This window comes from Pseudophryne corroboree, chromosome 5 (genome assembly GCF_028390025.1).
Source record: "Pseudophryne corroboree isolate aPseCor3 chromosome 5, aPseCor3.hap2, whole genome shotgun sequence".
In the NCBI taxonomy this organism is placed as follows: domain Eukaryota; kingdom Metazoa; phylum Chordata; class Amphibia; order Anura; family Myobatrachidae; genus Pseudophryne; species Pseudophryne corroboree.
The window spans coordinates 648,263,438-648,277,164 of NC_086448.1; the positions used below are offsets into that span (position 1 = coordinate 648,263,438).

Genomic DNA, 13,727 nt, shown 5'->3' on the forward strand with positions numbered 1-13,727 from the left:
TTGGCCAGTCCGGAACAATGAGTATTGTTCTTATTCCTCTCTTTCTTACTATTCTCAGTACTTTTGGTATGAGAGGAAGAGGAGGAAACACATATACTGACTGGTACACCCACGGTGTCACTAGGGCGTCCACAGCTATCGCCTGAGGGTCCCTTGACCTGGCGCAATATCTTTTTAGCTTTTTGTTGAGGCGGGACGCCATCATGTCCACCTGTGGCAGTTCCCATCGGTTTGCAATCAGTTGGAAGACTTCTTGATGAAGTCCCCACTCTCCCGGGTGGAGGTCGTGTCTGCTGAGGAAGTCTGCTTCCCAGTTGTCCACTCCCGGAATGAACACTGCTGACAGTGCTTGTACGTGATTCTCCGCCCATCGAAGAATCTTTGTGGCTTCCGCCATTGCCATCCTGCTTCTTGTGCCGCCCTGGCGGTTTACATGGGCGACTGCCGTGATGTTGTCTGACTGAATCAGCACTGGCCGGTTTTGAAGCAGGAGCTCTGCTTGACTCAGGGCGTTGTAAATGGCCCTTAATTCCAGTATATTTATGTGTAGAGAAGTCTCCAGACTTGACCACAGCCCTTGGAAGTTTCTTCCCTGAGTGACTGCCCCCCATCCTCGGAGGCTTGCATCCGTGGTCACCAGGACCCAGTCCTGTATGCCGAACCTGCGGCCCTCGAGAAGGTGAGCACTCTGCAGCCACCACAGAAGAGACACCCTGGCCCTTGGGGACAGGGTGATCAGCCGATGCATCTTAAGATGCGATCTGGACCACTTGTCCAACAGATCCCACTGAAAGATCCTTGCATGGAACCTGCCGAAGGGAATGGCTTCGTATGAAGCCACCATCTTTCCCAGGACTCGCGTGCAGTGATGCACCGATACCCGTTTTGGTTTCAGGAGGTCCCTGACCAGAGATGCTAATTCCTGGGCCTTCTCCACCGGGAGAAACACCTTCTTCTGTTCTGTGTCCAGAATCATGCCCAGGAAAAGCAGACGCGTCGTAGGAATCAGCTGCGACTTTGGAACATTCAGAATCCAGCCGTGCTGTTGCAACACTTCCTGAGAGAGTGCTACGCTGATCAACAACTGCTCCCTGGACTTCGCCTTTATGAGGAGATCGTCCAAGTACGGGATAATTATAACTCCCTTCTGCCGAAGGAGTATCATCATTTCGGCCATTACCTTGGTAAATATTCTCGGTGCCGTGGACAGGCCAAACGGTAACGTCTGGAACTGGTAATGACAGTCCTGTACCACAAATCTGAGGTACTCCTGGTGAGGTGGGTAAATGGGGACATGCAAGTAAGCATCTTTGATGTCCAGCGACACCATAAAATCCCGCTCTTCCAGGCTTGCAATAACCGCTCTGAGTGATTCCATTTTGAACTTGAATTTCTTTATATAAGTGTTCAAGGACTTTAAATTCAGAATGGGTCTCACCGAACCGTCCGGTTTCGGTACCACAAACATTGTGGAATAGTAACCCCTTCCCTGTTGAAGGAGGGGGACCCTGACAATCACTTGCTGGAGGTACAGCTTGTGAATTGCCGCCAGCACTACCTCCCTTTCCATGGGGGAAGCTGGCAAGGCTGATTTGATGTAACGGCGGGGGGGGGTCTCGCTTCGAATTCCAGCTTGCATCCCTGAGATACAATTTGTATAGCCCAGAAATCCACCTGTGAGCGAACCCACTGGCTGCTGAAGTTTCGGAGACGCGCCCCCACCGCACCTGGCTCCGCCTGTGGAGCCCCAACGTCATGCGGTGGACTTAGTGGAAGCAGGGGAGGACTTTTGTTCCTGGGAACTGGCTGCATGGTGCAGCTTCTTACCTCTACCCCTGCCAAGAAAGGATGCACTCCTGACCCTCTTGCCTTTTTGGGAACGAAAGGACTGCATTTGATAATACGGTGCTTTCTTAGGCTGTGAGGAAACCTGAGGCAAGAAAGTGGACTTTCCAACTGTCGCTGTAGACACGAGGTCCGACAGACCATCCCCAAACAATTCCTCACCCTTATAAGGCAAAACCTCCATGTGTTTTTTAGAATCAGCATCTCCTGTCCATTGCCGAGTCCATAAGACCCTCCTGGCAGAAATGGACATAGCATTAATTCTAGAGCCCAGCAGGCAAATGTCCCTCTGAGCATCTCGCATATATAAGACGACGTCTTTGATATGGCCCAGGGTTAGCAAAACAGTATCTCTGTCGAGGGAATCTATGTCGTCTAACAGAGTATCTGTCCACGCTGCTACAGCACTACACATCCAGGCTAAAGCAATAGCAGGTCGCAGTAGAGTACCAGAGTGTGTATACACTGACTTCAGGATAGCTTCCTGCTTTCTATCCGCAGGCTCTTTTAGGGCGGCCGTATCCTGAGACGGCAGGGCCACCTTTTTAGATAAGCGCGTCAGCGCCTTGTCCACCCTAGGGGATGTTTCCCAACGTAACCTGTCCGTTGGCGGGAAAGGGTACGCCATCAGTAACCTCTTAGAAATCACTAATTTCTTATCAGGGGAACTCCACGCTTCTTCACACAATTCATTTAATTCATCGGATGGGGGAAAAGTCACTGGCTGCTTTTTCTCCCCAAACATATAAACCCTCTTGGTATTAACCAGGTTACTCTCAGAAATGTGTAATACATCCTTCATTGCAATAATCATGTATCGGATGGCCTTAGTCATTTTAGACTGTAAATGTGCCTCATCATCGTCGACACTGGAGTCAGACTCCGTGTCGACATCTGTGTCAACCATCTGAGATAGAGGGCGTTTATGAGCCCCTGACGGTTTCTGAGTCGCCTGGGCAGGCGTGGGCTGAGACCCCGGCTGTCCCAAGGCTGCAGCGTCATCAAACCTTTTATGTAAGGAGTTTAAATTGTCATTTAAGACCTTCCACATATCCATCCAATCAGGTGTCGGCCCCGACGGGGGCGATACCAAACTTATCTGCCCTTACTCCGCCTCCACGTAACCTTCCTCATCAAACATGTCGACACAGCCGTACCGACACACCGCACACACACAGGGAATGCTCAGACTGAGGACAGGACCCCACAAAGTCCTTTGGGGAGACAGAGAGAGAGTATGCCAGCACACACCACAGCGCTATATAACACAGGGATTTTCACTGCTAATAAGTGATATACCCAATAGCTGCTTTTTTAGTATTCTTTGCGCCTAAATTTATGTGCCCCACCTCTCTTTTTAACCCGTCTTGTACCTGGATACTGCAGGGGAGAGCCTGGGGAGCTGCTTCCAGCGGAGCTGTGAAGAAAAAATGGCGCTGGTGTGCTGAGGAAGAAGGCCCCGCCCCCTCAGTGGCGGGCTTCTGTCCCGCTTTCAGAGTAAAATAATGGCGGGGGTTCTTACATATATACAGTGCTAGACTGTATATATGTATTTTTATGCCAAAGGTACATCAATTTCAGCCCAGGGCGCCCCCCCCCCCAGCGCCCTGCACCCTACAGTGACCGGAGTGTGTAAGTGTGCTGGGAGCAATGGCGCACAGCTGCGGTGCTGTGCGCTACCTTAATGAAGACAGGAGTCTTCAGCCGCCGATTTCGTCGTCTTCTAGCTTCTGTTCTTCTGGCTCTGCAAGGGGGACGGCGGCGCGGCTCCGGGAACGGACGATCGAGGACAGGTGTCTGTGTTCGAACCCTCTGGAGCTAATGGTGTCCAGTAGCCTAAGAAGCACAAGCTAGCTGCAAGCAGGTAGGTTTGCTTCTCTCCCCTTAGTCCCACGTAGCAGTTAGTCTGTTGCCAGCAGAAGCTCACTGAAAATAAAAAACCTAGTAAATACTTTCTTTACTAGTAAGCTCAGTAGAGCCCACTAGGAGCACCCAGCTCTGGCCGGGCACAGATTCTAACTGAGGTCTGGAGGAGGGGCATAGAGGGAGGAGCCAGTGCACACCAGATAGTACCTAATCTTTTCTTTAGAGTGCCCAGTCTCCTGTGGAGCCCGTCTATTCCCCATGGTCCTTACGGAGTTCCCAGCATCCACTAGGACGTCAGAGAAATTAAGAAAATTGTTACGTAAAGAATTTATTGAGTCGCCTCTTCAATTGTTGATTGATCGCTGTGATTCAGTAAACATGCTTCACCAAAATGCAGTACTTACAGATTGGTAATATACCAAAATGTAGCAACTGAAGTATTTGTGGTTTAAGGAAACCATACTGTAAAATGAGGCACTGATCAGAAGAGGAGGAGGACATACAAAACCTTTGAATTACTGTAGTCCAATACACTATTCTAAGTATACTCAGAGGGGTCATCCAAATATCCCACTCCTATCTCATCATAGTATCTCATAATAGTATCATAACAGTCAGATATTGCCAGTAGGAGAAGCCTCACACCTTTGTCAGCCGTGGGATTCACAGACTTCTGCAGCATCCAGTTCTTACTACTGCTGGAAACTTGCACTATATGGAATTCTTTCACCCCTGCTTCACTCTAAAACCAAAAAGAACAAAATAAATTTATAAAAATAGGACGGTGTTTGCAATGTGTCAGTAAGCAAGAGCATAACACTAATTTTCACACATATATCTCATTACTTAATCAAAATGTATTCATATAATTAGCAGAGAAGTAACCATCACTTCCATGACATACAGTATACTTGTCCCTTATGTTCAAACGTATTGGTGTACTATACACCAAGAAGTTATGGCTGTTCTGCGCAGCGGGCCAATTAATACATTCTTAATAGTCTGGAACACTTGGAGCAGATCACACTCCTCCTGCCCTTTTACATTTAAAACTCTTACCTCCTGACCTACCCACTATCTTTCCTTCAAGTTAAACATTAATATTCAGTTATAATGCATATTTCATTTGAGTTTATTTGGCATTTATATTAGTACATCACTATACAGTAGGGCTCGACAAATCCTAAAGACCAGGTAGCCATGGCCCCTAGATTTTGCTGCCTGGCTATCAGATTTTGGAGGGAGGAAGCAGATCCTCTTCAGCCCCAACAACCACAGCAGAGATTTTTGGAGGCGTGCCTGTATTGCGGCGGCCATTTCTTACACAGGAGTGCATGTGCTGAGTGTCTGTCCTGGCCTGCACTGACTGCTGTGCCTGTCTGTTCCATCCTGCTGTCTCCAAACTCCATCTGCATAGAGATCACCAATAAGAGGGTCTATGCGTGGCCAGGGATTGCAGCTTCGGAGGGATAGTGATGTGGCCATAGGGTAGGAGGGATTGTTTTGCCCCGGGGGAGGCTGCGGAGTGGTTATTTGCCTAGAGCTACCCCCTCATTTGTGTGGCCGCAGGGGTAAGCTGCTCATTAATGTGGTCACGGGGGGTGAGGGTTGTTGTTTGTCCGGGGGGTAGCTGCAGTGCAGTGTGGATGCGGAGGACTGGTGTGCCAGGGGTATCCCCCTTGGTCATGTGGCCCTGGTGGTTGGTTTGCCTGGGGGGGAAGGGGGGGTAGCTGCTCCGTAATGTGTTGGTGGAGAGGTTCAGTTAGTTTTTTGTTGGGAAGGGAGGGGGGGGGGGGGGGAGAGAGAGGTCTGGCTCCTAAACTTTCATCCTGGCTCAGATTTTAGAAAGATTTGTCAAGCCCTGCTGTGCAGACATTGATTTGTAATTGTATTTTACATAATTGATAGAATACTGTGCATGTTACACACACTTCACACACTGCAGTGAAATTACATACTACACAGCACCTTGTTCTGCTTTCCCTACTATAATGGAAAGTTCTACCGCAAGCTGATGAGGGGAAATTTAAACTTGTTGTACAAGTCCTCATATACCATCCCGCATCACAGTAAAGCTGCTAGAATCTGCATAGACAAATAAATTCCATGTGAACTCGAGTGACAGTTTGTTACCAAGCTTACCGTATTCATGTTTTCTACGTCCACAAACACAAGCATATTTCCACCTTTACTTTCCTCATCTTCTAGCGCATTGCTTCTGGAAACTGACGCCCGAACATTCAGCGACTTACTGGTACATACAACTGCAGTGTGCCTTAAGACCCTATGGCTAAAAACAAAATCAACTGTCAAACATTTCATTTAAAGACTTTCTATGAAACAAAAATTAAAAATGAATATGTGCATACTACTGTAGCACACTACAAAACATGTGACAGGCAATGGAAGCTTTCCCTGGTAGCATTGTACAGTATTCTTTGCTTTTGTTTGTACAAGGTAGCAGTCATGTGCAATGATGAATATCACACGCTTACACTAGTGCCGCTGCTCTGTGAGGGACAAAACAGCAATGTGATCTATATGGGAACAGTTTATTCATAAGATGTTATGGGTGTAAATCTAGTGTACAAAACACTATAAAGTCAATAAAAATCTGATCGTCAATTACAGAGGACAATTCTCACTCCGGAAACAGAATAAACACAATTACAAACACTAAAACTTTTGTGGTCAACAAAATAAATAATTGCCTCTTATCATGACTCTCCTGAAGCACAGCAGGGAGAGGATCAAATACAGTGTGGTCAGCTGCAGAATGCGTGGTCATGACTGACTGTCTGAAATAGGAGCCCCGCTGCTGTACTACTTGTGCAGATGAGTGAGGAGGAAACATGTTTGCATTCAATTCACAGTAAACGAGACTCTGTTACATTGATTTTTTTTTATCTGGAGTAAAAATCTAGTTATAGAAATAAATATATTTGGAATTTGCAGGCAATTAATGAACTGGCGTTAGAATTTATATTGCACTTCACAATTACATTCATTTTCACAACTTAATTAGGTGTCGGACGTACTGTTTGGGTTCAATTTCAATTCTCCTGAAGAGTGGAAAAACTGAGAACTACTGTATGTCATCCCTTAACCAGCTGACCAAGAGGGGTCAAACATGAAGTGCGCCAATGGGAAAGAGAGAGGATGAAGGCCCGGAGGGAAGTCAGCGTTGAAAAGGGAGGTAAGTGGTGTAGGGAATGAGGATGTGTGCAAGACAGCCCTATAGGCTTTCCAAAAAAGGATTACAGTAATTTGTCTCTCTCTCAGCCTGGGATTACTTTCTCTACCCTCCTCTCTTTAGCACTCTACCCACTCTCTTCTCCTCATTTGTCTATTTCTCTAATTGGCATGTGATTTTATTATATACAGTAGATTATCCTTTTTTTCCCTCTACTATTTAACTTTATGTACAGTTTCCCAATAAATCCGCTGACTGTGTACCTTAATAGGTTACACAGCTGTTTTGGCCCCCTCCCCATTCTACAACCCCCTAGTACCGTGAGATAGCTGGAGATTGCTGTGGAGGGACTTGTTTCTTTCCTGGACAGCGCTTTGCAGGCAGGAAAATGGCGCTGAACGCTGCTGGGTCCGCTCTGAGAAGCTCCGCCCCCAAAATGGTACTGTCTTCCCGCTCTTCAATGGATTATACTGCCTGAGGAATGAGGCTGGCTGAGATCCGGGGACCCCGACAGGATGAGTGACCAGTGTAGGGTGCAGGCGCTGGCTACAGCGCCACACAATGTACCGCTGAGCCTCCCAGAGCGCAGTTAATACTGCGCTCCTACCCTGATGCCGCCATCTTCACACCGGCCCCCCGCTTGCTAGGGGGGTCGGTGTCTCACTCACCACAATCTTCAGCTCTGCAAGTGGGTGGCGGCATGCTGCCGGGGTGAGCGATCCCCTGTGGAGGGGAACGATCTACCACCTCTGGAGCTCAGTGTCCAGTCAGCGGAGACAGTGGCTCAGATCCCGCAGGGCGGACACTGCTCCCCCCCTAAGTTCCTCGCTGCAGGGAGACTGTTGCCAGCAGCCTCCCTGTAAAATAATAAACTCAAAAAACAAAACAAAAAACTTTTACTAAGGAAACTCTGGAGAGCTCCCCTAGCTGTGACCGGCTCCTCCGGGCACATTTTCTAAACGGAGTCTGGTAGGAGGGGCATAGAGGGAGGAGCCAGCCCACACTCTCAAACTCTTAAAGTGCCAATGGCTCCTGGTGAACCCGTCTATACCCCATGGTACTAATGTGGACCCCAGCATCCTCTAGGACGTAAAAGAAAAGGAATTACCGGTAGGAATTAAACTATTTTCTCTAACGTCCTAAGGGATACTGGGATGGTATTAGTACCATGGGGAAGTCCCAAAGCTCCCGGAACAGGTGAGAGAGAGTGCCGAGATCCCGGAAAAAGTGATTGACCAAACTGAAGGTCCTCACCGGCCAAGGTATCGAACTTGTAGAACTTTACATAAGTGTTCGAACCAGACCAAGTAGCTGCTCGGCACAACTGTAAGGCCGAGACACCACGGGCAGCGGCCCAGGAAGAACCCACCGACCTAGTGGAGTGGGCCCGAATAGAATTCGGCAGTGGCAACGCTGCTGAAGAGCCTGTTGGATAGTAATCCTGATCCAACGAGCAATGACTGCTTGGAAGCAGGACATCCAATCTTGGTAGCATAGTAAAATGACAAAAAGGGAGTCAGTCTTTCTGTCAGACACTACTGGAACCACTCAGGGACGGATCTAGACTTTTCTTTTAGGGGGGGCGGGTTATTTATTCCTGACTCCTCTCCTACACTTATTACTCCTCCCACTTCCCATCCCAACTGTCCATTAATGCTCTAAAGAGCATATAAAGCATTACCAGGCTGCACATGTACTTTTTTTTTTTTTCTCTTTATTTTGAAAAGTGGAGAGCAGTACAACACAGCAAAAGTTACATCCAGAAATACAACAAATCCGGGTATAGTACGAGTAATGTTGCACGACATATTGCACAGCCAATTTCAAAACAGTATAGTCCACTTGAATTTTATATAAACACACATAAGTGCAAAAAACAACAACAAACAAATAAATAAAATAAAAAATAACACCACATGCAGATACAGTATTCAATTGGGGGGGGGGCATGGGAACAAAAAGAGTCAGGCAGAAAAATTGAGAACACCAAAGTATTGGGATGAGCGTCTTCATTCCATATTGAAAAATAGTAGGGCTAAATCTGCGCGGAAAGCAGCGAGTGAGTCTATAAGGTTCAAGGCAATTGTCTCTGAAAATGTTGGTACCAAGGGCTCCAAACCGCAGAGAATTTATCTACCGAGTCGTGGAGTAGGGCTGTAATATATTCCAGCACATGTACTTATTATGTAGCACACACACACCGGGCACATGTAACTACTAACACACAGATGGGCGGCACACCCAAGGTGGGGGTGATGCCATGTGATGATGGCAGATGGGGCTAGGGGCCCCGGGTACATGGAGGATGGGGTGGGATGTCAGTCTAGCCACACACCATCACCTGGCAGCAGCCCCCACCTCTGACGGGACCAGCAGCGCAGGGAGCCAGCACGACCCCCGTCCATGCCTGTGGGGCTGGCGTTGCTGCAGTGTGCCATGTATTGGTACAGGTAGCCGGATGCTGGGGAGGGAGATGCTGCCGCTATGAAGGATCCACGTTCAGGTGAGAGATGCTGGGCTGTGCTGGCTGCTGCAGGCGCTGACGGCGGGGGAGTCAGGGGAGGAAGATGAGCGATGCCAGCAGAGGGAGAATGCTGCTGCACTGGATCGCTGCCACCCAGAGCGGCTTACCCCCATCTCCTGCGGTGACCGGGCCCATAATGGACGAGCCCCCAGCGCACAGCCCATCTGAACAGCACCAGCAGTGGCGGAAACTGCTCATCCAGTTCGTTCTCCCCACTGTGTGCCGAAGACAGCTTGCCCCGCTACCTTGGGATCTTCCTCGTGCCGCTGCTGGACCTGGTGGCTGTGACTGGCAATGTGGCTGCCGTCACCATCATGTAAGTGGGCGTGGCTATGACTGTTAGGGGGAGCATTGCCCCCCTTCCCCCCTGAATCCGGCCCTGGAACCACTATCTGTTGATTTATGTGAAAGGCCGACACCACTTTCGGCAAAAAGTGCGGGCAAGCTGTGAGCTGCACCCCATCCTCATGGAATATCATATAAGGGCTCTTACAGGATAAAGCCCCCAATTCCACGACATGCCTCGCAGAGGCCAATGCCAGCAACATGACAGTCTTCCAAGTTAGATATTTCAAGTCCACCCTGTGTAAAAATTCAACATTGAGATCCCACAGAGACTTAGGAGGGACAAAGGGCGGTTGAATGCGAAGGACACCTTTTAAGAACGTCTGTACCTCCGGAATCACAGCCAACTGCCTCTGGAAGAATATGGACAAAGTCGATATTTGAACTTTGATGGAGCCTAACCGTAGGCCCATATCCACACCTGCCTGCAGGAAGAGCAGGAAACGGGTAAAATTCCATAGTAGAATATTTTCTACCCAGTCAAAGTCAGAAAAATATCACGCTGCACACTGCCATATATGCACCTCATGCGTGTGCCCGCTGCACGTGCATGAGCCCTCCCGTGCGTGCGTATACTCGCGGTCGCGTGCACTCGCGGACGCGCGGTATGCGCATTTACGGTAGAGTTTGTGTTCGTCTAGCGGGCGACTCAATCGTAACATATTTTATTCATATAATGTATTTTGTAGATTATGGTCCCTTTGATAGAATCTGAAAGTTTAGTTAATGTAGTATGTTCGGGGACAAAGAGATCCCTCTTTGTTTGATACGAAGGGTCAGACAGGGGTTACACAGTGGTGTTTAGTATCCATCGGAAGAGAATATAATTAGCAATATTCCGGTGTTGGTTTGAAGCGGATTAATCGCTCGTGCGTATAGTTATGGACATAAGAAGTTTATGGACATTTACTATATTTGCACTTTATTACCCATGCGGCGGGAAACCCAGTTTCCCACCCACCTGAGCAGTTAGGAATAGTCACAGCCCACCTGTATGAACCAACCTATGACCTTTTGTTATAATGCGAAGACGAATTCCTGTGTCCAATGAACAATAAGAATGTAGGGACCATTGTACTGTATTGTGTGTAGTGTATAAAAGGACAAGCCGATCTGGGCCAGCGCTCTACTCTCTTCAACGGTTCTCATTGCTGATAATCGGGAGCTGGATATCCAGAAAGGCGCTTGCGATTGTTTCCCCTGGTGCGTAAGTTCTCTGCAACCATATTGTCTCTTATTTAATGTTATAAGCCATTCTCTCTCTCCTTCCCCCTTAAATGTAATTGTATCTTTATTGTATTTTATGTGTAGTGATTCGGTTAGGTATTTTATGTTATCTTGGTAGTGTATAACTTGTATTGTATTATTCTTTTGCAATTGAACGTTCATTCATTTCCTTAAAAGGCGTTAGACCCTTAGACCGGTATTTGAGTGTTTATTATATTGCTAAGGGGTTCTCAGAGCGTCACATACGCTCATACAGCTTTTCAACTAACAAGGTTACACTGTGTTGCATTTACACCTTATCACTGCACAAGGGTTTACAGTATGAGTACATTGTTTATGGTATAGTTATAAAGGTTTAACACTGAGCGTCAGCGCCGCTTGTGATCTCCTCGTGGTCCCGAGCGTCCGCTACGCTGATAGCGTATCATTACGTTAGTCGGCAGCCTATAGCGTGCTTGCCTTTACGCTCTAAGCCGTGAGCGAACGTGCCGCTCGTGCGTCTCGTCCACGGCTAAGCGTTCGTTACGCTACGTGCGTGCTCTTACGGTATTCCATACGCCAATTGCGTACTGTTTTCTTTAACCTTTTAGAGTGTTTTATACAAGGTATAGAATAGGCATGGTCAATTGGGGACTCGCCCGCTCTTCACATATCTGCACTAGGTAATTCCAGCAGACATTATCGGTCAGCAAAAGGCGGGAGGTAATATTCCTCGTAGTGCTGACCAGATAAGCGTCTGCTTCGCTTAGTAAGGAGTGCTGAAGGAATCCGGAACCAAAAGGTAGGAACAGTACGTTATTGTCTTTTAAAAACCTGTTTAGTTTCTGTTTTGCGAACGTAAGCAATAAGCATACACATCTGTATTTCTTGTTTAGTATTGTTTTCGTGCCTCATTCTCCTGATTGCCACATACTAGTGATAAACGTGTTGAGACATTTGTTGTTATTAATAGTTAAAAGTAATATTTAAGGGAATAATTGTAAAAGGCACGCACACAATCTCGCCTAGAATACAAGGGAGATTTGAGTGGTGGTAAGTGAAGGATTACTGTTAAAAATCATTCACATTGATAAACGTGTAGTGTGTAACTGTGGACGTACTTGGTCTGTGTACACGTGTCCTTACAAGGGCAGGGCGTACGCAGCAAGGGTCGACGCACGGAGCGTGTATTACGCAACGGAGCGTACGGATACGCCCACATGATACAAACCGCACGATAGTATTGTTTAGTAAGCGATAAGGAAATAACGCGAAAAATAACACAAATCTATCTCAAATCCAAAAGTTTAAAAGTTAAAAGAAAAAGACTTTCTCTGTTGCAATTCTTCTGGGTTAGGCTAATACCGAATGAAAGGATTTCTGCGCAGAAATAAAAAAAAATTAAAGTGTACATGTGGTAAGAGTGTGTGTATATATAAGATTTCTCTTTTATTACGGAAGTGGGAACCATAGGCCAGTAGAAAGAGATACACCAGCGAGAGTGATATCGTGGGGTGGCTTGGGAGGCGTCCCTTGTTAGACTCGACACATTAATGAGCAGTAGAGTCTGCTGTACATAACAGACCAGGAGGTCACAGACCAGGAGGTCACAGAACAAGAGGTTCAGGAACAGCAGACTAGAAGTAGAGAGCACAACCGAAGAGGGTTGGTGCGAGACCCATATAGGCCAACAAAGCTCATCGCTGAAGGAATTTGCAGCAGAAATTTTCAATTCCACTGATCGTTCCGCACATAAGATTAGTTGCTTGTGTGCAGATACGATTGTACCGCATGTGATTGTGTGCATTAGCGTGTCTTGAATTCAGAAGAACGCTACTTGCACATTGTTAACGTGATTTGTGTAATTTTTTTTTATTTTAAGGGAAGTAGCCTGATCACTCGGGGACATTCCAGCGACTGACACTTGCTGGGGAGGGTAAGACACTCCCACACGCCCGAGCAAGTAGACGTACTTAGGGGCCCTAGGTTGGGTACGGAACCTCTGGGAACTTTGGTCGCCCTATTGGCCAGCGTGGGCGGAGTTAAGTGGGCGGACCTCGAGGCAAAACCCCCACCGCAGCCTTACCCCGGACATTTTGGTTTTCTGTGAGGGTTGCCGGAGACCCTGATTGGAAGTCAGAGGTAGTGAAAGCAACGCCTGCAGAGATGGGGGCCACTTGTTCAGGTAAGGGGCGATCAACCCAGGTTCAGGTTGATTTGGTAAACCGACCAATCGGGTCGGCAAGGTATATCATGTGTGAGAAATATGGTCATCACACAGAAATGTTGTGCAATGAATGGGAAAGGATGACTGTGCATGACGGGGAAAAGTTTCCCCGGGTAGGTAGTTTTAACCCAGAAGTGTTACAGAATTTAAGGAGAAGAGTTTGCCTGATTAAGTCTTCAAAAAGGCGTATTAGACATTATGATTATTTAACATTGTGGCAACAGGAAGGTGAAATACAAAGGGGGTTGGCGCAAGCCACTGGATCTAACCCTATCAGGAAACTGATAGCCACTGCTCCCCCACCACCATACATACCTGGAGAGAAATTGGTTGCAGAGAATGGCACTCAGGGTCATGTTAAATGTGTAGAAGTTAAGGATAATGAAACCAAAGTAATTAATGCTAACACTAATCCGTGCAAGTTGTACCCTGTTTTGAACTTTCCCCAGGATTGTGACCAAGAGGATGAGCCCACAACAATATCAGCACTCTCCCTAGCAGCCACCATATCAGAAACAGCA

At 47.4% G+C, this 13,727-nt stretch overlaps 1 protein-coding gene across 7 annotated transcripts in view; it reads right to left on the reverse strand.

The window, feature by feature from the left end:
* Positions 1-13,727, reverse strand: part of TRAPPC8 (trafficking protein particle complex subunit 8) — a 324,404-nt gene that overhangs the window by 54,067 nt on the left and 256,610 nt on the right. For all 7 annotated transcript variants that reach the window (XM_063923649.1, XM_063923654.1, XM_063923653.1 and 4 more), the window contains 2 exons: positions 5,854-6,001; positions 4,357-4,453 (listed from right to left, as the gene is read on the reverse strand). In XM_063923649.1, coding sequence (XP_063779719.1) covers positions 4,357-4,453; positions 5,854-6,001 — 245 coding nt within the window. The remainder of the gene's footprint in view (positions 1-4,356; positions 4,454-5,853; positions 6,002-13,727) is intronic.